We start from the raw sequence: 23,349 nt of genomic DNA on the forward strand, positions 1-23,349 counted from the left end.
ACCTCCACATCATTGACGCTGGAGGCAGTCCAGAGAAGTTTCACTAAGTTGATACTGGGTATGGAGGGAATTTCTTATGAAGAGAGGTTGAGTAGGTTGGGCCTGTACTCATTGGAATTTAGAAGAATGAGAGGCGACCCTATTGAGGCATATAGGATTTTCAGGGGGCTTGGCAAGGGATAGGGTAGATGCTGAGAGGTTGTTTCCCCTTGTGGGAGAGTTTAGGACCAGAGGGTATGAATGGCTGAATGGCCCACTTCTGCTCCTACGTCTTATGGTATGGTGAATCGTTTCTGTCCTGCCTCCAATGCAAGTAAATCCTTCATTAAATAGCAAGATCAAAATTGGACAGTTTTCCACGTGTGGTCTAACCAATTCAGTTGTAGCAAGATTTCTTTATTCTTGTACTCCAATTTTTTGCAATAGTGGCCAACATGCTATTTGCTTTGATAACTGCTTGTTGTATCTGAGTGCCAACATTTTGGATTCCTTGTATGAGTACACCTGAGGCTCTCTGAACATCAATTCACCAGTTACAAGCCTTTTAAAAAATATTCTGCATCTTTAATATCATGAGCAAAGTGAATAACCTCACACTTACCCACATTTTCTATCTACCACTTTGTCGCCCACTCACTTAACCTGTCTATATCTCTTTGTAGCCTCTTTGTGTCCTCCTCAGAGCTTGCATTCCTGGGGGAATGGCTTTGTATAGTCGGTAATTTTAGATACACCACTTAGACTTTTTGCCTAAGATGGCCAGTTTCTCATAGAAACCTATAAAATTCTAACAGGCTTAGACAGGGTAGATTCAGAAAGAATGTTCCCGATGGTGGGGGAGTCCAGAACTAGGGGTCATAGTTTGAGGATAAGGATTAGAACTGAGGTGAGGAGAAATTTCTTCACCCAGAGAGTGGTGAATGTGTGGAATTTACTACCACAGGAAGTAGTTGAGGCCAGAACGTTGTCTGATTTCAAGAAGAAATTAGATATAGCTCTTGGGGATCAAGGGATCATGGGGGGAACAGGATCAATGAATTCAATGATCAGCCATGGTCAAAACGAATGGCTCGAAAGGCCTACTCCTGCTCCTAGTTTCTATGTTTCTATTAATAAAACAATTAAAGATTTACACAAGTATGGGATCTGTGGTAGCACTTCGTGAAAATAATATGACAGATAAGGAAGGAAGTAGAGTATTTCGCTGACTCACAATGCTTTATTAACTTGATTGTTACAGAAAACCAAAGCATTCTCGAAATATTTCCCTTACCTGGTACTGGTGATTTCGTCTCAGATTGTTAGCTGCGCGCCTCTTCAAAAGATAAAACATACAATTGAGTAAATAAGTAGAGAAACACATATTGGAAAATTGAGCATTTTAGCATTTATACAGTTAACAACTGGTAAAATACGCAGGAAGAAAATAAACTTCCTACCCCGAGAGAGCCAAGACTTTCAGGTTTCTTTCGCTTTTGCTTGCAGAAAATTTTGAGGCATAAGTTTCTTCGAATCCATGTTATTAAATACCAGACTGACTTTGGACTTGGAATAATGTTGAAAGGAGTTGGAAGAGTTCCACCTTCTTCGAAATAACTCATCCAAAGCTTTGTCCTTGCAAACTTCCATTCGATATCTGCATGGTCCTACATAAATCAACCAGATTAGAATGGTGACATTTGTAAATGGTCTGTTGGACTATGCATGAATTGCAGCCTCCCACTCAAATATCTGTTTTACTGCTTAAATATAAACGGGTGTTGGAACCTCCACCATAAAAGCCTGATAATCCTTTCATGTTAGTGGTTTATCATTTCCATATCCTTTTGTGTTAAATTTAATCTGCAACAACCATGTTTTAAACCTGTATGGAAATTCAATTTTGATATCTCCACAATAGCAAATCCAAATTAGCCAAGGTTAAGCTTTAAAAAAACTGGAAAATACTGGAAAAGTACAGAGAATATTCAATGTATGAAGACCCGTGAATATTTCGGTTACAATCAGAAATGATCAACTGGGTCACGTTTGAAATGCACACTTCTCTTTTAAATGCCAATCTGCCCTTTTTGTTTCTATTGTAGACTTCTAGTATTGAATTTTTATTCCTTGATATATACTTCATTTCTTGAATGAAATATATGTTATCATATTTTAAATAATTCTTTCTTTTTAACAGTAGAAAATATCCAGGAAGAACTCACCGCAATAAGTTGGTAAGAATTGTTCATCATGGCTATCAGCATGTTGAGCAAAACCACAAGGGAGATCACACTGTATGTTCCAAACATGGTGGCACCTACAAACTCTGTGAATTCATGACGAGCCTTCACATTTGTCACATAGAGGTTAATGAGACCAAATATTGACCAGAACAGTGATTGGAGAGTTTCAAATAACCTGCAAAATGACAACAATCAGAATTTATAGACACAGGAGCAGTAGGAGTAAGTCGCTTAACCCTTGAGTCTGTTCTGCCTTTCAATGTAGTCACTGAAGGGACTACAAGCAGTACCTGAGAAGGAGAAGTGGAATCCGGACTTAAACGTAAGTCTAACCAATGGGCCTGGCTGGCAGACTCAGCCTGAGGTATTGGGGAGGGAGAAGGGATGTTTTGGGGGGGGGGGGGGGGGGGGGGGAAGAGGTAATGTTAAAGGGAGTATATGAATTTGCGGGGTGCCGCTCAAAGGCAGGGAGGCCTCCCCCCCTCAAAAAGAGAGACACACCCCTATCCTGCCTGACAACACCCTGGACTATCTGTCCTTCCACCAACTTCCCCTGCCACACTTAAGAAACAGTAAGAAGTCTAACAACACCAGGTTAAAGTCCAACAGGTTTATTTGGTAGCAAACGTCACTAGCTTTCGGAACAGGCTGTCCCTTCGTCAGGTGGGTGAGAGTTCTGATTACAAACAGGGCACAAAGACACAAACTCAATTTACATGAATGATGATTGGAATGTGAGTCTTTTAAGACGGTCTGGGTGGGGGCGGGAGTTAGTCGGGTGTCAGGTAAATGGGGACCTGACAGGTGAATTGAAAGCCGCAGAGGCAGCTCCCTGAAGACCGTCAGGAATTGTGCGGAAGGCGGAGGCAGCTGTCTGGAAGGGATTGAATACTGTCCTGTTGTGGAAAGTTAGGGTGCCGTGCACAGATGTGAGACTGGCAGAGAGCCCAAACAGTCATGTCATCAGAAATAGAATTGTCAAAGCAAAAGTGCCCATTGATTGTCCAATCCTGTTGGCACCATGATGCAGTTCTCCATCGTGTGGCATGAAGGAGTGTGAGCAAAATTGAAGTAAATGGGAATCAGGGAGAAAACCCTCCGCTGGGTTGGAGTCAGACCCAACACAAAGGAAGATGGTGGTGGTTGTTGGAGGTCAATCATCTCAGATCCCTGACTTCACTGCAGAAGTTCCTGGCATGGTGTCCTGGATGCAACCATCTTCAGCTGCTTCATCAATGACCTTTCTCCCATCATAAAGTCAGAAATGGGGATGTTTGTTGATAATTGCACAATGTTCAGCATCATTCACAACTCCTCAGATACTGAAGCAGTCTGTATCCATATGCTGCAAGACCTGGGCAATATTCAGGCTTGGGTTAGCAAGTGGCAAGTAACATTTGCATCACACAAGTTCCAGGTAATGACCATCCCCAAAAATCGGGAATCTAACCATTGGTCCTTGATATTCAATGGCGTTACCACCATTGAATCACCCACTGTCAACAGCCTGGGGGGGGGTTCCCATTGATGAGAAACTGAACAGCCATACAATTATTAAGATAAAAGCAAATTACTGCAGATGCTGGAATCTGAAACAAAACAGAAAATGCTGGAAAAATCTCAACAGGTCTGACACCACCACCTGTGGAGAGAGAATAGAGCTAACATTTCGAGTCTGGATTCGGGCCTGCTGAGATTTTCCAGCATTTTCTGTTTTTCAGCCATATAAATACTGTGGCTACAAGAGTAGGTCCGTGGCTGAGAATTCTATGGCAAATAACTTGCGACCCACCAAATCTTGCCGATCATCTACACGGCACAGGTCAGGAGTGTGATGGAATACTTTCTACTTTCTTGTATGAGTGGAGATCCTCTTGAAGAAGCTGTGTATCATCCAGGACAACACAGCCCGCTTGATTGGCACCCCATACACCACCTTCAACATCCACTCTTTCCAATCCCAATGCATTCTGGAGCATTGCATACCATCTACAAGGTGTACTGCAGCAACTCACCAAGGCTCCTTCAATATCAACTTCAACACCCACGATCTTTACTACTTAGAAGGACAAGGGCAACAGATGCATGGGAACACCACCAACTTAAAGTTCCCCTCCATATCACATACTATCCTGACTTGGAACTGTATTACCATTCCTTCACTGTCACTGGGTCAAAATTCTGGAACTCTCTCCCTAACAGCACAGTGGGTGTACCTATACCATATGGACTGCAGCAATTCAGGAAGGCGACTCACCATCACCATAAACACTGGTCTAGCCAGTGATGCCCACATCCCATGAATGACTCAAGAAAAATCTGGTACTGGGTGTTGGACAAGCCATCTGACAATTTAGAAATAATGGAGAGGGTCAAGAGAAGTGGTGCTGGGGTAGAACTGGGTGTTATCATATACATGTGGAAATTGAATCTGATCTCTGTTGCAGGACAGTGTTGTCAAGGGACACGGAGATGAGGAACGTGGTTTCCCAGAATAGATCATTGGGGGACACCAGAGTTAACAGTGCCAGAGTGGGACAAGAAGCCATTTGATTCTCTGCAAAATTAAAGAGTTAACCATTTGATCAGTGCACATTATCTTTTTCATAAAAGAATCTTGCACACTTTACTTCTTTTATCAGTTCATAAATAACCAAGTAACTTGAATGTACTGAAGCTGTGATAAGGCTGATGATAAAACAGATTGTTCCCTTACTCATAGTTTGAACCAGAACAAAATCTGCTAATTCTGTTTATACATTCAATTATGAAGATTTAATGTCAAACTCATGTTGTTCAAAAATTTATATCCATTCATAGAATTGTACAGCACAGAAGGAGGCCATTCAGCCCATTGTGCTTGTGCCAGCTATTGAATGATTCAAGTTCTCCTGTTTCTTTTCTATAATATCGCAAATGTTTCCATATCAAATATATATATATATCCTATTCCCTTTGGAGGTTACTCCTGGGTCTGTTTCCACCATCTTTAAGCTAATTAACTTGAAGCGAATTTCCATACCAATTTGCTGTGTAAAAATATTTCTCCCCCTGCCAACCCACTGTTGGTTCAATTTTAAGAATAGACTGAGACTTTCCCTTATGGTTTCAATACAGAGTCTGTACAGATATGGAGATGATTTACGAAGTGCATGCTCCCTTGTGAACCAACAATGTACAGTGGAAACTTTGGTACGAACTCAGCAAGTTGCTCCCACGAACTTAACGACACATTGCAATTTGAACGAAAACAAAAATGCTTACGTTGAAAAGGCATTGTTCTGCTTTTCACACCTTATTCCTTTGCAGTTATTTGGTTCCTCTGATGCATTTGTCTCATAATAAAAGTATAATTGATTCAAACCATTTGCAAAAGCTAGTAGCACCAGGCAGTATATGAATAAGAACTTCAGAATGTCCAAGAGCATACGTCCAAGAGATATTTGCAGAGGTCCCAGATGAGAGTTAGCAGTGAATAGTGAGATTAGGCGAAGGGAACTGAAGATGTTTGCAATGGCAAATAATGCCTCAGCAACCAAGGTGGGGTGCCACATTTCCCAGTCTTCCCGTTGGCGTGAACCACTATACTTTAAAGAAAATAACAGTGTTAGTATAAAACATGTCTCAACTTCAACGAGCTTCGTATAGGTTAATGGCAAAGCATTTGTCCTGAAAATAAAACATTCCATTGTGCAAATCAGAAAATATTCGTGACGATCTATGTTTAAAGAAACGTTTGTTTTGTTTTACTGACCTATGCAGTCTAAATATAAAATCTGCAATTATTAGCATATATCATGTATCAATTTCAAAATGTAAGAGCATAATGATTTGCAGTTTAATTATTGTCATCAAACCCCAAATGACATTCCCAATGACTGCCTTCTCTTACTGTTTTAATGATTTATTGGAGCAGCTGCTAAGCATTGTATCTGCTTGCTTACAGGTACTGTGTGTTATATAGATTGTATTTTTAGAGGTTTTTACATCCAAAGAGATATCTTATTTTTTTGAGAGCATAATGATTACTGCTGTGAAAATCACTGTGTGTTTAATTGATCTGGAAATGAAGCACAGGGTAATCTTTTCTTCAAACTCTGGTCTAATTATAGGATACTGTTAAATTAAAGATGGAAAATAGAATTCAAAATAAAGCATTTGATAGATGATGGTGTATTTGACTTTTCAGAAGTATAATTCTATATTTTACTAGACAGTTTTGAGCTGGACTACTTAATCTGGTTACTTTTAATCATTTGGATCTGTAAGACTACATTCATCAAAGACAGTTAAACTAAATATTTTTTTTAAAGAAATATAAATAGTAACGAAAATACAAACATTTCAAAATCTTCATCAGATAGGAATTGAAAAGCCTGCTCTTAAAACTATTCATACAGAAAATATTAAATTATAATTGTAAACATCCTACATACAAGATATGATTCTTTTTCATCATGTGGAAAACAAATATGTTTTAATAATTTCCTTAGCTATGAAATGTGATCTAATTCCTTATTAAAACTATCTAAACAATCTCAGTTATACACTGAAGGCAAGATTTTGTGGGTAGAATTTTAAGGATGGCGAGCCCGAGAGTCTGCAGGTAACGCACTGATGTCAACTCCTGAAAGCCTACTGCCATTTAACACTCACATTCACCCTTGGGCAAAGAAATGGCAGATGGAGTTCAATCCTGATAAATGCGAAGTGATGCATTTTGGTGGGAATAATGTAGGGAGGAGCTACACGATAAATGGAAGAACCATAAAGGGTGTAGAGACGCAGAGGGACCTGGGTGTGCAAGTCCACAGATCTTTGAAGGTGACGTCACAGGTGGAGAAGGTGGTGAAGAAGGCATATGGCATGCTTGCCTTTATAGGAAGGGCATAGAGTATAAAAGTTGGGGTCTGATGTTGCAGATGTATAGAACGTTGGTTCGGCCGCATTTGGAATACTGCGTCCAGTTCTGGTCGCCACACTACCAGAAGGACGTGGAGGCTTTGGAGAGAGTACAGAGGAGGTTTACCAGGATGTTGCCTGGTATGGAGGGGCTTGGTTATGAGGAGAGATTGGGGAAACTGGGGTTGTTCTCCTTGGAAAGACGGAGAATGAGGGGAGACTTAATAGAGGTGTATAAAATTATGAAAGGCATAGATAGGGTGAATGGTGGGAAGCTTTTCCCCGGGTCGGTGGTGACGTTCACGAGGGGTCATAGGTTCAAGGTGAATGGGGGGAGGTTTAACACAGATATCAGAAGGACATATTTTACACAGAGGGTCGTGGGGGCCTGGAATGTGTTGCCGGGCAAGGTGGTGGAGGCGGACACACTGGGAACGTTTAAGACTTATCTAGACAGCTATATGAACGGAGTGGGAATGGAGGGATACAAAAGAGTGGTCTAGTTTGGACCAGGGAGCGGCGCGGGCTAATTGTTCTTTGTTTCTCGTTTCAGGGCTTCATTCTATGATCATCTTGCTGGTGCCAGTACAGAGCGAGACTGCGGATAGTTGGGAACCTGTCTCGGGGGCAGGGAATTCAGATGGTGTTCGTAAAGCAGAAGTGGAAATGAATAGGGTTGGGAAGCATTTTCTGATCGGGGCCAGTGTGATCTCCTGGACTCGTTTCGATCGCCTCAGGGGGTCGGAGAGGAATTTCCCAGATTTTTTTTTTCCCCATATTGGCCCTGGGGTTTTCACTCTGGGTTTTCGCCTCTCCCTGGAGATCACATGGTCTGGAATGGGGGGGTGGGGGTGAGTTAATAGGTTGTGATGAACAAAGCATAGTAGCTGTGAGGGACAGCTCGGTGGATAGGATATTAGGATGTAGATAGGCTGGAAAATTGGGCGGGGATCCTGGATTCAGGATTCAATCCTGGACCGGGGAGCGGCGCGGGCTTGGAGAGCCAAAGGGCCTGTTCCTGTGCTGTATTGTTCTTTGTTCTTGGAAGGAAGTCTCACCCATGTTGGCCAATAAGATTGATTGACAATTCTCCATCCCGGTCAGGAATTCTGCTGCATTGGCCAGAGGCAGTGATCTGGGAATAAGTCTCAGGATTGGTGGAAAGGTAAGTCCTGGGGGTGGGAGGGTAAGGGCTATCCTGGGGGTGGGGGGGAGAAATCCCATCATTAAATTTTACACTCCCTCCCCTCCATCCAGCCTCAGAACCAACCTTAGGGGGAGCATAAACTCTGCTCTGTTAGTACCTGCATGTGGTGAGGTGTGTGATATTGCGGGCATGCATCCGAAAATTGTGGGTTTAGTTTCCAGGCAGATACTAAGTCTATCCTCAAATCTTGATACATGGTTAGAAACCTAGATGATGGAATTACATTTTCTTGTGCCTGAAACCCGATAAAAACGTTTCATAGCCGACTGAACCACGAATTATTAATCTTGCTACCGAAACGTTTTTGAAAGTCTTCAAAGTTGACATTCTGGCATTCTTTTTATTGTTTTGCTTCCTATTTCTGCATTCGCATTATCCTGTTTCCATTGCTAGCACATCTCCTCTTCACTTGGTTCTCTTTTCTCTCCTCTTGCCATTCTTTGCATCTTGTTTTTACTTTCTTCTTCACTTGTTATTTTCAGTTCTCTCTAACTATTCAGCTATTTCCTTTACTTTTCACTTCAATTTCTTTCATCTTGTGCATTCCTAGTGCTCTCCCTCTTCCTTTCATTTCTGTTTTGGTTAATCCTCTATTTAATATTTGTCATTCATCTCTCTGTATCATTCCTTTTACTTTATTTCACTTTCTTTCTTCAGTCTCTTCATACCATTTCTTTCCGTCACCTATCATTTAACTCTCCCGGAGCAAACCAAAAATCATCCTGAAGCAAGAGTTTGTTGCTTTGAATTTTTTAAATAAGTTTATCGCAGTTGTAACTTTGTTAGAATCACTCATGTCTTTCAGTTGCAGCTTTGTCATGTAAGAAGTTATTTCTCTACTGAGGTGTTTGTTCAGTTGGAGAGTTCAGTTTCTGAGGATGGGAAGAGTGAAAAAGAAATTACCTTAACATAAGCAACAATTTTAAGAGAAATTGTTGCTAGGTATAAAGAATTCATTACAAAATCCATAAGGTTCCACCAGTCATGTATGTAGTCCTGAAGTCCACCATCCCACATTTGCTTTACTTCACCCCAAATGAAACCTGTTGCCAAAGAAAAGAAAGGCATCTGAAAATGTACTCATCAATATTCTTGAAAAAAACTCAAAATACAATGAGTAGCATGCTAATATTTATATCAGGAATTGAAGAAATTCAGAGTTTGGAAAGACCCTGCAAATAGTCACTTTTTTGATCGGCTCAAACTCATCTCTCCTTATCTTTCTATCTGCGTGCAATTTCTCAAATGATAAGAAAATGCAATAGAATCCTATTCACAGTAGTTGATTTCAGAAGCAGTTTTTTTTTTGTCAGAGCAATACTATGAGTGATAAATCCAAAATTGTGGACTGATTAAAAAAAATTAAACACACATGAACCTATTGGACATAACAAATGACTATTTCTGTTGTTAACATTAAGAACAGTGGGTAGATGTTAGTCCAACATTCGTTGGTAATCTGGCAGGGGAGATTTCCTGCCTATTATAAAACCCGTCTGGTTTTCATTTCACTCATACTGGTGATAAAAATTGGGTAGGTTCTATGAATGGATCATTCGTCCATTCCTACAGATTGCCACCCAGATGGTAAAAAAAAGACTACCCAAATTTGGTTTTCAGTGTATCATGATAACACTTTAAGTTATGTTATTTGGATTTTTAGTTGGACATTTTTCTTGCAAGAATATAATAAAATAATTTTTAAATTAATTTTGTAACTGGCTGCTTGAGCGTTTTCTGAACATTGTTGTAACCATGACAATAAAGCACAATTGCTTTATGAATAGGCTCCAGTGTTAGAATGGAAAGGTTCACCCATAACTGTGAGAGGTTCACAGTCATAATCTAAATTGCATATTGAAGAAAGTGTACACCTATATCTTTAAACATACCCATCAATATTGAGGCATTAATATCGTCCAGGACACCAAGGAGAACTTCCCTCTTCTTCTTTAAATAGTGCTATGAAATAATTTACATTCACCCGAGAGAGAAGACGTCCAATAGGTAGCACTTCCAGCAATACTGCGCTGGAGTGTCAGCTGGGTTTTGGGCCTGTGTCCGGAGTCAGAATTGAACTTATAGTGCCCGATTTTACCATCACGTTGCGCCTATTTTCGGGCGGGAAAACTTGGCAAAGTCAGGCATGAGGCGAGTAGCGTGATCTGCGCCCATATCCGTGCCAGTTCCTCCTTTACCAAGGCCCGAAAATGGCCCAATCGGGACTTCACCTAAAACGGGCGTGACGACCATTTAAATGCATTTGCATGCATTTAAATTGACTTAATGGGCTGCACGTCCAACCGTACCGGCACTCCCCCCTTTACCACTGCGTTCACCCATCCAGAATCGGCGCAAAACAGACATGCTCCACAAAAGTCCGATTTGAGTCCTCCTGTTAGTGAGGAGGGAAGTGCCAAGCGTCCGATGGCTCTCTGCTTGAGATCGGTGGGGGGAGGTGGGTCCGACGGCTCTCTGTTTGAGATTGGTGGGGGAAGGGGGGGGCTCCGCTGCCACTCTGCCTGAGATCAGTGGGAGGGGGAGGGGGGCGTGATTTGTCTGGGTGACAGGAGGGGGTGGGGGGATAAGGGTGTCAGTAATGTTGTGGGGGTGGGGCAATGTCTGTGGGGACCAGGGGGAGGCATTATCCAGCCCGGTAGGGCTGTGACAGGGGAACTGCATTCTATCTTTTTTTTCTACGCATGCGTGGTTGGAGGTGTCGATCAGAGTTGCAGGATTTTGGGCGCGTTAAGCCCCGCCTTCAGGCTTCTGCAGCGTGATTCAGAATTGCTGATATTTTTTCCAGGCAGAGTGTGTATGGGGGCGCTTGAGAACAGGTCTAAAAATCGGATCTGAAATACTCCCAGTTTCAAGTCCGCCCAGCACTTAGAATCAAAATGGTAAAATAGAACATAGAACAGTACAGCACAGAACAGGCCCTTCAGCCCACGATGTTGTGCCGAGCTTTATCTGAAACCAAGATCAAGCTATCCCACTCCCCATCATCCTGGTGTGCTCCATGTGCCTATCCAATAACCGTTTAAATGTTCCTAAAGTGTCTGACTCCACTATCACTGCAGGCAGTCCATTCCACACCCCAACCACTCTCTGCGTAAAGAATCTACCTCTGATATCCTTCCTATATCTCCCACCACGAACCCTATAGTTATGCCCCCTTGTAATAGCTCCATCCACCCGAGGAAATAGTCTTTGAACGTTCACTCTATCTATCCCCTTCATCATTTTATAAACCTCTATTAAGTCTCCCCTCAGCCTCCTCCGCTCCAGAGAGAACAGCCCTAGCTCCCTCAACCTTTCCTCATAAGACCTGCCCTCCAAACCAGGCAGCATCCTGGTAAATCTCCTCTGCACTCTTTCCAGCGCTTCCACATCCTTCTTATAGTGAGGTGACCAGAACTGCACACAATATTCCAAATGTGGTCTCACCAAGGTCCTGTACAGTTGCAGCATAACCCCACGGCTCTTAAACTCCAACCCCCTGTTAATAAAAGCTAACACACTATAGGCCTTCTTCACAGCTCTATCCACTTGAGTGGCAACCTTTAGAGATCTGTGGATATGGACCCCAAGATCTCTCTGTTCCTCCACAGTCTTCAGAAGCCTACCTTTGACCCTGTAATCCACATTTAAATTAGTCCTACCAAAATGAATCACCTCACATTTATCTGGGTTAAACTCCATTTGCCATTTTTCAGCCCAGCTTTGCATCCTATCTATGTCTCTTTGCAGCCTACAACAGCCCTCCACCTCATCCACTACTCCACCAATCTTGGTGTCATCAGCAAATTTACTGATCCACCCTTCAGCCCCCTCCTCTAAGTCATTAATAAAAATCACAAAGAGCAGAGGACCAAGCACTGATCCCTGTGGCACTCCGCTAGCAACCTGCCTCCAATCCGAAAATGTTCCATCCAGGAAATCCAGGAAATAGGGCCCATTATCTTCCAACTCAGAGGCCCATTGAGCCACAGCTGACACTAGAATATAGAACATCCATTAAATTCATGGATAGGTTAATCAACATATCTTCAGTTCACATATTTGTAAGTTTGAAGTTATACATTGCATTTAAATCAAGGTATCCAAACTGATGTCAATCATGTATCTGGGACAGAAAGATGGAGTGAGGTGTAATATGTGACTAGTCTCCTTCATCCTTTGTCCTGTGATATTTCCGACATATCTGTATAATGGTCTTGACGCAATTTTTCCAAGCGCACATCAACTGTAAATATGCATTAAAGTCAATGGTTGGAAAACATGATTTTCTTGATGTGTGTTGGAAAGGAAACGGGTCTAAAAAAATTCACTATGTATAACAAAGAATAAAAAGAGCTTTGAATAACTCCAGACCTCCTGATAGTATTGACGTAATGGGATTGGAAGGGGGCAGTATATAATTACAGATATCAGGGAAGCAAGGAGCAACAACAATGTTTATAATTGGCAGTGAATTTTCATAATAAGTGGGACAGCATTACAGTAAGATATGTTTCAGAATCGACCAGGGAGAGATAGGAAAATCACAAACCGTAATTTCAGGTTTAGGTCAGGTAAATGTTAGAGGCATGGGAAATGAATTGGCAACAGTAATTTGAGTTAAACTCTTAACGTGTAAACTTACATAGGAACAGAGAGCAGTATTCAATGATATTTTTGGCACGTTAAAAAAACAGTGCGCAACCCTATAAGGCAAAGACTCCACTTGTGTCCTTCAGCAACAACGGTAAACAATTATAAAGTTAAAAGATGCAAAGAGTAGTCAACATTTTGCCATCTGGAACAGCTTTTGAAAGCAACAATAGGACAAAGGAAGTAATGTATGGTGCAAGAAGAAAATATTTTTTAAAATTACAAGGGACATCATAGCTGACGGCATAAAAATGTTATAAATATATAACGAGAAAGAGTGATAAAGGGGAATGTGAGCCCATTGAAGGCAAATGCAGGCAAGACTGTAAAGGACAATATCGAAATGGCAGATTTGTTAAATGAGTACCTTGTATCCCCTTTCACAGTGAAGGAAGAGGACAAAATACCAGCAGTACAATGGAACCTAAAAATAATTCAAGGGGAGGAATTTAGTAGATTTAATATAGGCAAAAAACTGTAATGTAGAAAATAATGGGATGTAAGGTAGACAACTCTCCGGGACCTGATGGTTTCCACCCCAGAGTTTTAAAAGAAATAAATGAGCAATTTGCAGATGCGGTAATTTTAATTTTCAAGAGATTTCGAGGTCAGGAATTGTGCCTTTGGATTGGAAAATTGCAAATATCAATCCATATATAAAGAAAAAATAGGTAATGGCTACTTTTCATCAGCTATGGGTGGGTTACTGGAATCTATCATCAGAGATGGAGGGTGGTATTTAATGGAGGTGACAGTGATCTTGCCCGTTGGCTAGAGAGCTGACGAAAGCTCTGAATTGCCTCTTCTAGAGAAGGTCTGCCACATTAAATGCCATTCCGCACGCCTTCTCTGGGATCAAAGATCCCGGAGGCAGATGTCACACCTGCCAAAGAGGTGCCAGCCAATCAGAGGCTGGTAGCTCTATGGAACAGCAGCACCATCAGTGAAGAGATGACTCCTACCAGTTTGACAGCCACCTGAGGCCTGGTATCGTCAGTGGATCCCAGGCCACAGGTGAGAGATGGCGGTGGGGGGGGGGGGGGAGGTGGTTGTCACAGGGGAGGAGCATGGAAAGAGCGGTGTTGGCAGCAAGGGCCAGGGGTGACTTACAGCACAACGCCCCTCCCCCCCCCCCCCTCCCCTCGATGCCAGGTCCCTTGATCAGGCATTGAGTGTCAACTGAACTGGGAGTCTGCGAGCAAGCCTGCACATGTCTGCTTGTTGTGCACCCCACATGGCACGCTGTCCACCTGTTAATAACTGTGGCAGTGGGATAAGGTTCTTAAGCGGGCAGTAATTGCCCATTAAGGACCTCATTGGCAGCAGAGCAGTGAAGTCATCCATGGGCCTTCCTGCCTTCGGAAGGCAGCAGAATTTCCAACTGCCATCAAATTTGCCATGGGGAGAACAATAAATTCTGCCCTGAGTAGCTGAACACTTGGACAAGCTTGGATTGAACAAAAAGTATCAGCATGAATTTATGAAGAGTAGCTGCATTCTTGTGAAGTTCACTCACATAAGTGATTGCCAGCGGATGTTGCTGACATAAAATTCCAGGAGTTTTGAGTAAGCAAAGAGATTATTAGCAAGATGAAAGCACACAGAGCTGGAGGTAACTTCGTGACGTGGGTTGATAATTGGCTGGAAGGCAGGGGACAGAGAGGAGGGAAAAAGGGGATGTACGCTGATGGATAGTGTGTGGCAAGTGGTATTCCTTGGGGATTTGCACTGGGACATTAGCATTTTGTGGCACATATCAATTACTTGGATTAAGGAATAAAGCAGAGTATATACAAGTTTGTAGTTGACGCTAAGTAAGGTAAGTAGTTCAGATGAGGAAGCTACAAAGGGACACAAACAGACAAAGCGATCGGGCAAAAATATGAAGCATCTGTAACAATTAGTATTGCTTACCTTGTTCTAAACTTAGTGGTTAAATATGACTCATAGTAAAGGCTTAGAAATTGCACAGTGGTAACACTGTGAGAGCATGTTATGTGTTCATATAAAATTTTGGTCTGTTAGTTAATGGTGGCATTAATGCAAACAGGATCTATCCTTGAAATGTAAATGCCCGGGTTTCTGCCAGGTATATGCAAACAATGTCTGCCTGAGGCCCCTACTTCAAGTTTGGCTTCCCTGAAGTAGCCCATGATAGTGCCATCTCCCACTGGGTTAACTCAGACTTCGGGACTGTCCACAACTGACATGGTAAGCTTTCTACATTTACTTGCCTGAATGTGGATTCCTGAGGAGCACACCCGACCTCACATCTGACCACCTCGCACATCTTCCAGCCTCTGATTCTGACCCCCTCTTGGCCTCTGATCCCGCCTCACAATTCTCCTTTCCCAACTCGGACTCTCATCCATTCCAACTCCCTGGACTATGAATCCTCTCCCCAGGCCTTTGGTCATCTTTAATCTTCTATCACCCTCATTCCTCGCTTTACTTACCTGAGGGCTGCTGCAATGCATTCTTGGCCTTCTTTTTGTTGGCCGGCTGTTCTTGCCATGCCAGCTACACCGTAAGGAGGCTCAAGGTCCAATATCAGATGCACCTCAGGCTTTATCATTCTGGCACAATACCTAATAATGGGCCTCCCTTAATTTCTAGGCCCAGGTTTTGAAACAGTGGGGTCAGATTATACTGTGTATAACAATGAATTATAGAAATGAAATAAAAAAACCATCAACAAAGACACTCATGGTTCAGCTTTAGTGAATTGACATTTAAAGGGTAAAAAGTAAATGTGTTCTCCTGGTAGGTGATGCACCATGCTAGGAAATTAAATTCATGAAATTTATCACGGTTTGCAGCCATCATCTCAGATCATTTACCTTAATTTCATTCTGGCCTTTGATGCTAATATCCTTCATTATAATCAAGATGCAGGTCGATGTTACCAGTGCTGAGCCCACTGTGTGATTGATAGTACATTCAAATCTATCCTCCATAATGTTTGCAACTTGCAGTGCTCTGTTATGTGAACTAAACCACATTAGTCTACTCAATATAATGAAACATTCTGGAAAAATTCTATGTGTGAAATGTAAGGACAGCTAAAACTTAACCTTTCAGAGCCTTTTATTCAACTGCTTCATTCTTTTCCCATTGAACTGCAAAGAAAGTTGAAGTAGGCTGTGTTGGTGTTTATCCCCCACACATGTCAACAGCCCGACTCATTGGTTCTCATCCTCCTTCCCTATCACTTTACCTTTTTTCCTTCTACAATATGGCTAACCTAACTAAATTAACTTTTAGTTTAGTTCCATTTTATATGTTTTTCAAAATTCCGATTTTGTCCTTTCCTTTCCTGGAATTGGCAATTTGCCAATGTGGGTATTCGCCGTGAATGAGAATGGTTGTCCTTGTCCACCTGTGTAGACTATTCAATGTGGGAGGGAATTCACAGCTGAGGGAGTAGTGATCAGTCGCAAGAACCCCAAGTAACTTGTCTTCTCCTTAACCCGGGCTACTGACACTGATGGGTGACACAGTGGCAAGCACTGCTGCCTCACAGCACCAGGTACCCAGGTTCGATTCCTGGCTTGGGTCACTGTCTGTGTGGAGTCTGCACGTTCTCCCTGTGTCTGAGTGGTTTTCCTCCGGGTGCTCCGGTTTCCTCCCACAGTTCAAAAGATGTGCATTGGCCATGCTAAATTCACACTTAGTGTATCTGAACAGGCGCCAGAGTGTGGTGACTAGGAGATTTTCACAGTAACTTTATTGCAGTGTTAATGTAAGTCTACTTGTGACACTAATAAATAAACTTTAAACTGTATTTTTTCCCAATTTCTGCTTTACTGCAATCGGCTAATTCAGGTCAGTCAGGGCCAGAAGCCCATGATCCGGTCACCGAAGAATAGATGCTGAGAAGTGCCTATCCTTGAGATCTGGCACTGCCAAAGCTGGTAGAGTGGGGGAAAATCATAGAATTTAATGGTTTGGCACCCACCCCAATTGGAGTATATCTTGGGCACACTCCCCCTCCTCCACCCCAAGGGGAGAGTCTAGGAATCTTGGCATAAGCTGGTTGCTGCAGGTTGTTAGAATGTCCCGTGAATCTGCTTTATAAGGGGTGAAATAATCCATTTGAACCTATTCAGGGTCAAATTCACGTCTGGGTTCCCATCTGGTGTCCATTTCTATCAGTGGTCAAACATTCATTTAATGTGCTGTCGATCAGTGTTCTGTCATGCCAGGGATGTGCGACATGTCCCTCCCAAGCTGTTAGACTTGTTTGGGGAGGTGAGAAACAACCACCGACAAGAAGTGGAAGGTCGGATATAAACTCAATACTTTCTGCTGAGTCATAGATCTACAAGTGCTTAATGCCTTCTTGTGATTCAATTAAGAGGCCAGTCTTCCTCTATAAATGCAGTGCTAGTTTTAAAATAGAATTCAACGGTAGCACATATCTCACCATAATTAAGGACCCTTACAACCCGGACATTCTCTCTTCCACCTTCTTCCGTTGGGAAAAAATACAAAAATCTGAGGTCACATACCAACTGACTCAAGACCAGCTTCTTCCCCGCTGCCATCAGGCTTTTGAATGGACCTACCTTGCGTTAAGTTGATCTTTCTCTACACCCCAGCTATGACTGTAATACTACATTTTGCACTCTCTTGTTACCTTCTCTATGAATGGTATGCTTTGTCTGTATAGAGTGCAGGAAACAATGCTTTTCACTGTATACTTGTACATGTGACAATAATAAATCAAATCAAATCAGCTTCACCAGACTCATCCGAGATTCACACTTTGACTGTGATATAATGTGGTCTAGCCCACCAGTTTACATATTAGTGGTCATATGCAAATAAATTACCTAGCACCCAAGGAAGTATCATCCATTCGACGATGGTTGGTGGAGGACCTTGCATGTTTAAGTCTGTTCGATCAATGTGCTGAGATGCCAACAACAGCAGGAAAAGGAAAGTCAAGTAGGAAGCAGTATGACAGATAAACTTAATGAATGGTTTTCTAATGAAAAGGCCGAATGTGCTTTTTGGTGCTATCAAGTAGCACACAGAAAAGCCTGGAAATAGTAGTCCGATGCCGATGCAGGTCAAGAACTTAACGATCCAGTGACGTCGTCTCCAGCCGGGAAACTCGTCGTACCAGCGGGAAGCAAGGAGCTGCTGACAGTTTGGTTGGGCGACAAACTAGAAATCAAGACAAGAATTATACATTGTTTTAAAAAAAAATTGCAGAGGAAATTAATGCACAAGAAAAAATATTAGAAGGATAAATTAAATAAAATAAGACAAAGCACAGGTCCGTAATGTGTAAGCCAGCATACTACTTTATTTATGACCCATGTTTTCACAGTTTCAAGTGTGTACTTTATGTCTACAATTGAGATGTAGGCTTTACGTTGAATCAATTTCAACACCACGCTCCCATCCCCACCCTGCTGCCCAATATTTTCCTTTTGTTGTCTTGAAAGCAGTGTTTGATAGTGAGGGCAGATTCACTGGCACCAGCCTACCTGCAATAGTGACTTTTCTTGAAGTGAGTCCAAGCACTCTATTCAATCATGGAGGGATTGCAGAAAAATTCTGTCTTCATCGCACATCCACCCAAATACACTCCAGCATTGGATTGCGATCGACTACAAAGTGTTTATTCCCCCTCCTTACCCAGGGGCATGGCTACTTTAAGCAATCTTGATGGAGAACAGTCTGGTTAAGCTCAGATCAGCGGAGACTAGATAGCAATCATAGTGTGGCTGTATACCACACTATGAAGTGTATATACCCACTGGTGCATCAGGTGATGTACAATGAGCCAGACTTTTTACAGGGTGGAGTAAGAACTCCATTGGTCAATATGTACAACATTGCAAGTGTATAAATAAAAGTTTTCCATCTGGTATTTTTCTCAAAATTTAATCTAGAGGTAAATACTAAATAGAATAAATCTCCAAATGTACATTTGCAATATTGCCACACATCGTGACCAAAAGAATTTCTGTCCTGATGGGACAAGATAACTATATATGGCATATGAGGGTTTAAATAAGAAGTGACATTGAGTGTATTGGTGTGGTGCAGATGTCAAATCTCACCAAGTTAAACTGTGAAACTGAATGGCAATGTATGAACTAACACCTAGAACAATAGTTGCTGGATTGTTCAAGAGAATCACATAAGAATATAAGGAAAGGAACAGGAATGTATGAGGGGGATTCTCCAGCCCTGTCAGGTATCCCACAGGAATCCCGCTGAATGGGGTGTCGGCCAAAAGTTGGGATTCCTGTCAGGTGTGAAGGCAATTGTGATTTACCCGACCTGCCCCGCCAACCCCAAATGGGGGACTGGGCGGGAACCCAAAAATTATGCAAATCCGCTAACTGTAATACTATTAGGGGGCTGGATGGCCCATTCAGCAGCCTCTCGCCATGCACCTTCCTCCCGAGTGGGAAACCCCTAGTAGGCTTTGGTGCTGGTAGTGACCAGCATGGATCTGACATTTGGACCCTGAGGGTGTGTCAAGGAGGTAGGTCCAGTGGCCCTCTGCTGCTGCCAGGCAGCAGAGGGTGGGTCCCGTAAGGCTTCTGGGGGGGGGGGGCAAGGAGTTGATCTCTGTACTGTCCCCTGGGATGAGGGACCATAGCTGTACTGCTCCTTCCCTGGCAGACCTGGACATCACTCCTGGCATGGTGATTTCAGATAGCTCTCCGGTCAATATCTTTATTCCTGCCTGTCATTTGTGAAAACTGAAATGAACTGGTCAGTTTAATCTCCATGCCCCCTGGTCACCTGGCAGGCTTGTAAATCACAGCAGCACTCCATTCTGCATCAGTGGGCACTTAGTCCCGATTCAGGTGAATCACTCCCTTAATCTCCAAAATGGAAAATTCCGCCCTCTCACCAGGATTTAGTTTTCTGCACTTTCCCCAGGGAGATAAGAATCACCAGTAAATGTGACACATCGCTGGACAGTCTAAACCTTTCACCACTTCAAAATAGTCAAACCTCCACAATTCTACGCCAAATTTGATACTTCTCAAACTCTGTACCAACTTTCTGGGCGCCACCTCAGCTGTCTTAATGACATGACTGCAACTTCCAACTAGTCCGTTTCGTGTCAGCCAACACAAAACTCCATTCAAGGCACCGGCGTAACAAATGAAACCTGAAGTATCCGGGGAGCAAAATGCATTCAATGAGAAATAATCAATAATAATTTTTGCAATTCCATTCATTCATTCAATAGTGTTTCACTTTAGTTTCTTTTTTTGCTTTACATGGTGGGCTGGTGAGCGGGAGGAGGGAACAAGAGTGGGGTTGCATGGAGTTTTGCAAGATATTATAGGATTCCTTAACCAAAAAAAGATTGTAAATCACTGTCACGTGCATGGTAATCATCTTCCCTGGAGCTTGAGAAATGAGAAATGGTTCTATTGAAACACACACAATTCTTTTGTCCCCAAACGGCACAATCAACGGGGCTCTCCTCCACTTCAATGCAAAGTGCCCCCTCTCCTCCATTCACTGCCAGGTCCTCCTATCGCAGTGCAAGCATCCCTCCCCCATGCCAAGTGCCCCCCTCAATGCCAGGTGCGCCTCTCATTGCCTGCTATCACTGCCAAGTCCCCCCTTCAAAGCCCTCAGTGAGGTTCTCTCATTACTTCACCGGCGAGGGGCGGGGAAAATCAGGAAACACGGATGCCTCACTATGTGCACAGCTCACTAAAGGTCCCAATTTATTTATTAACTGGGTGAAATTTGCCTGGGGTAGAGAAGCAATGTTCGAATGATTTACCATCAACTTTTTTGGCTGGTTTTTTGGGTGTAAAACGCAGTAAAATAGCGTGTTGGTGGCCACTGTTTCATACAAGGCAGTAGAAACTTGAATTTTAATGAACCTATAAAAATGACACTAAGTACGGTGTTTTCTATAGGCCGCCCAATAGTAACAGAGATGTTGAGGAGCAGATGGGGAAACAGATCCTGGAGAGATGTAGGAATAACAGAGTTGTCGTGATGGGAGATTTTAATTTCCCAAACATAGATTGGAATATCCCTAGGGCTAGGGGTTTGGATGGAGAGGAGTTTGTTAGGTGTGTCCAGGAGAGTTTCCTGACACAGTATGTGGATAAGCCTACTAGAGGAGAGGCTGTACTTGATCTGGTGCTGGCTAATGAACCTGGACAGGTGGAGGATCTCTCGGTGGGTGAGCATCTTGGGGATAGCGATCATAATTCTATCTCCTTCACGATAGCATTGGAAAGAGATAGGATCAGGCAGGCTAGGAAAGTGTTTCTCTGGAGTAAAGGGAAATACAGTGTCATCAGGGAGGAAATTAGACGGGTAAATTGGAAGGAGGCATTCTTGGGGAAAAGTACCGAAGGAAAGTGGAGGATTTTCAAGGAATGTTTGTCTGGAGCTCTGCATGACAACGTTCCGATGAGACAGGGGGGTGTTGGTAGGGTACGGGAACCGTGGTGCACGAAGGTTGTGATGAACCTGGTGAATAAGAAAAGAGAGGCGTACAGAAGGTTCAGAGAGCTAGGAGGTGTTAAGGATTTAGAGGAGTATACGGGATGTAGGAAGGAGCTTAAGAAGGAAATTAGGAGAGCGAGAAGGGGTCATGAGAAGACCTTGGCGGGTAAGATTAAGGAGAATCCCAAGGCTTTCTACAAATATGTCAAGAGTAAAAGGATGAGATGTGAAGGCATAGGACCCTTAAAAGGTGAAGGGGGAAAAGTTTGTGCGGAACCGTTAGAAATGGCAGAGGTGCTTAATGAATACTTTACCTCGGTATTCACGGTGGAAAGGGATCTGGGTGGTTGTACTGCTGGTTTGCGATGGACAGAAAGGATCGAGCATGTGGACATAAAGAAAGAGGATGTGTTGGAACTATTGAATGGCATCAAGGTTGGTAAGTCGCCGGGACCGGATGGGATGTACCCCAGGTTACTGTGGGAGGCGAGGGAGGAGATTGCGGAGCCTTTGGCGATGATCTTTGCATCGTCGATGGAGACGGGAGAGGTTCCGGAGGATTGGAGGATTGCAGATGTGGTCCCTATATTCAAGAAAGGGAACAGGGACAGCCCGGGGAAATTACCGACCGGTGAGTCTAACCTCAGTGGTTGGTAAGTTGATGGAGAGGATCCTAAGAGACAGGATTTATGATCATCTAGAGAAGTTTAGTATGATCAAAAGTAGTCAGCACGGCTTTGTCAAGGGCAGGTCGTGCCTTACGAGCCTGGTTGAGTTCTTTGAAAATGTGACCAAACACATTGACGAAGGAAGAGCGGTGGATGTGGTCTATATGGACTTCAGCAAGGCGTTCGATAAGGTCCCCCATGCAAGACTTCTTGAGAAAGTGAGAGGGCATGGGATCCAAGGGGCTGTTGCCTTGTGGATCCAGAACTGGCTTGCCTGCAGAAGGCAGAGTGTGGCTGTGGAGGGGTCTTTCTCTGCATGGAGGTCAGTGACCAGTGGAGTGCCCCAGGGATCTGTTCTGGGACCCTTGCTGTTTGTCATTTTCATAAATGACCTGGATGAGGAAGTGGAGGGATGGGTTGGTAAGTTTGCTGATGACACCAAGGTAGGTGGTGTTGTGGATAGTTTGGAGGGATGTCAGAAGTTGCAGCGAGACATAGATAGAATGCAAGACTGGGCAGAGAAGTGGCAGATGGACTTCAACCCGGATAAGTGTGTAGTGATCCATTTTGGCAGATCCAATGGGATGAAGCAGCAGTATAATATGAAGGGTACCATTCTTAGCAGTGTAGAGGATCAGAAGGACCTTGGGGTCCGGGTCCATAGGACTCTTAAATCGGCCTCGCAGGTGGAGGATGTGGTCAAGAAGGCGTACGGCGTACTAGCCTTCATTAATCGAGGGATTGAGTTTAGGAGTCGGGAGATAATGCTGCAGCTTTATAGGACCCTGGTTAGACCCCACTTGGAGTACTGCGCGCAGTTCTGGTCACCTCATTACAGGAAAGATGTTGAAGCCATTGAAAGGGTGCAGAGGAGATTTACAAGGATGTTGCCTGGATTGGGGGGCATGCCTTATGAGGATAGGTTGAGGGAGCTTGGTCTCTTCTCCCTGGAGAGACGAAGGATGAGAGGTGACCTGATAGAGGTTTACAAGATGTTGAGAGGTCTGGATAGGGTACACTCTCAGAGGCTATTTCCAAGGGCTGAAATGGTTGCTATGAGAGGACACAGGTTTAAGGTGCTGGGGGGTAGGTACAGAGGAGATGTCAGGGGTAAGTTTTTCACTCAGAGGGTGGTGGGTGAGTGGAATCGGCTGACGTCGGTGGTGGTGGAGGCAAACTCGTTGGGGTCTTTTAAGAGACTTCTGGATGAGTACATGGGATTTAATGGGATTGAGGG

At 43.3% G+C, this 23,349-nt stretch overlaps 1 protein-coding gene across 1 annotated transcript in view; it reads right to left on the bottom strand.

Moving 5' to 3' along the window:
• trpc4b (transient receptor potential cation channel, subfamily C, member 4b) overlaps positions 1 to 23,349 on the bottom strand; it is a 51,924-nt gene that overhangs the window by 13,783 nt on the left and 14,792 nt on the right. The window contains exons 3-8 of the mRNA XM_078222861.1: positions 17,823 to 18,159; positions 9,238 to 9,377; positions 5,490 to 5,812; positions 2,205 to 2,400; positions 1,440 to 1,646; positions 1,274 to 1,315 (exon numbers count right to left, since the gene is read on the bottom strand). Of these exons, the coding sequence (XP_078078987.1) occupies positions 1,274 to 1,315; positions 1,440 to 1,646; positions 2,205 to 2,400; positions 5,490 to 5,812; positions 9,238 to 9,377; positions 17,823 to 18,159 (1,245 nt within the window). The remainder of the gene's footprint in view (positions 1 to 1,273; positions 1,316 to 1,439; positions 1,647 to 2,204; positions 2,401 to 5,489; positions 5,813 to 9,237; positions 9,378 to 17,822; positions 18,160 to 23,349) is intronic.

Source organism: Mustelus asterias, chromosome 10 (assembly GCF_964213995.1).
Source record: "Mustelus asterias chromosome 10, sMusAst1.hap1.1, whole genome shotgun sequence".
NCBI classification, from domain to species: domain Eukaryota; kingdom Metazoa; phylum Chordata; class Chondrichthyes; order Carcharhiniformes; family Triakidae; genus Mustelus; species Mustelus asterias.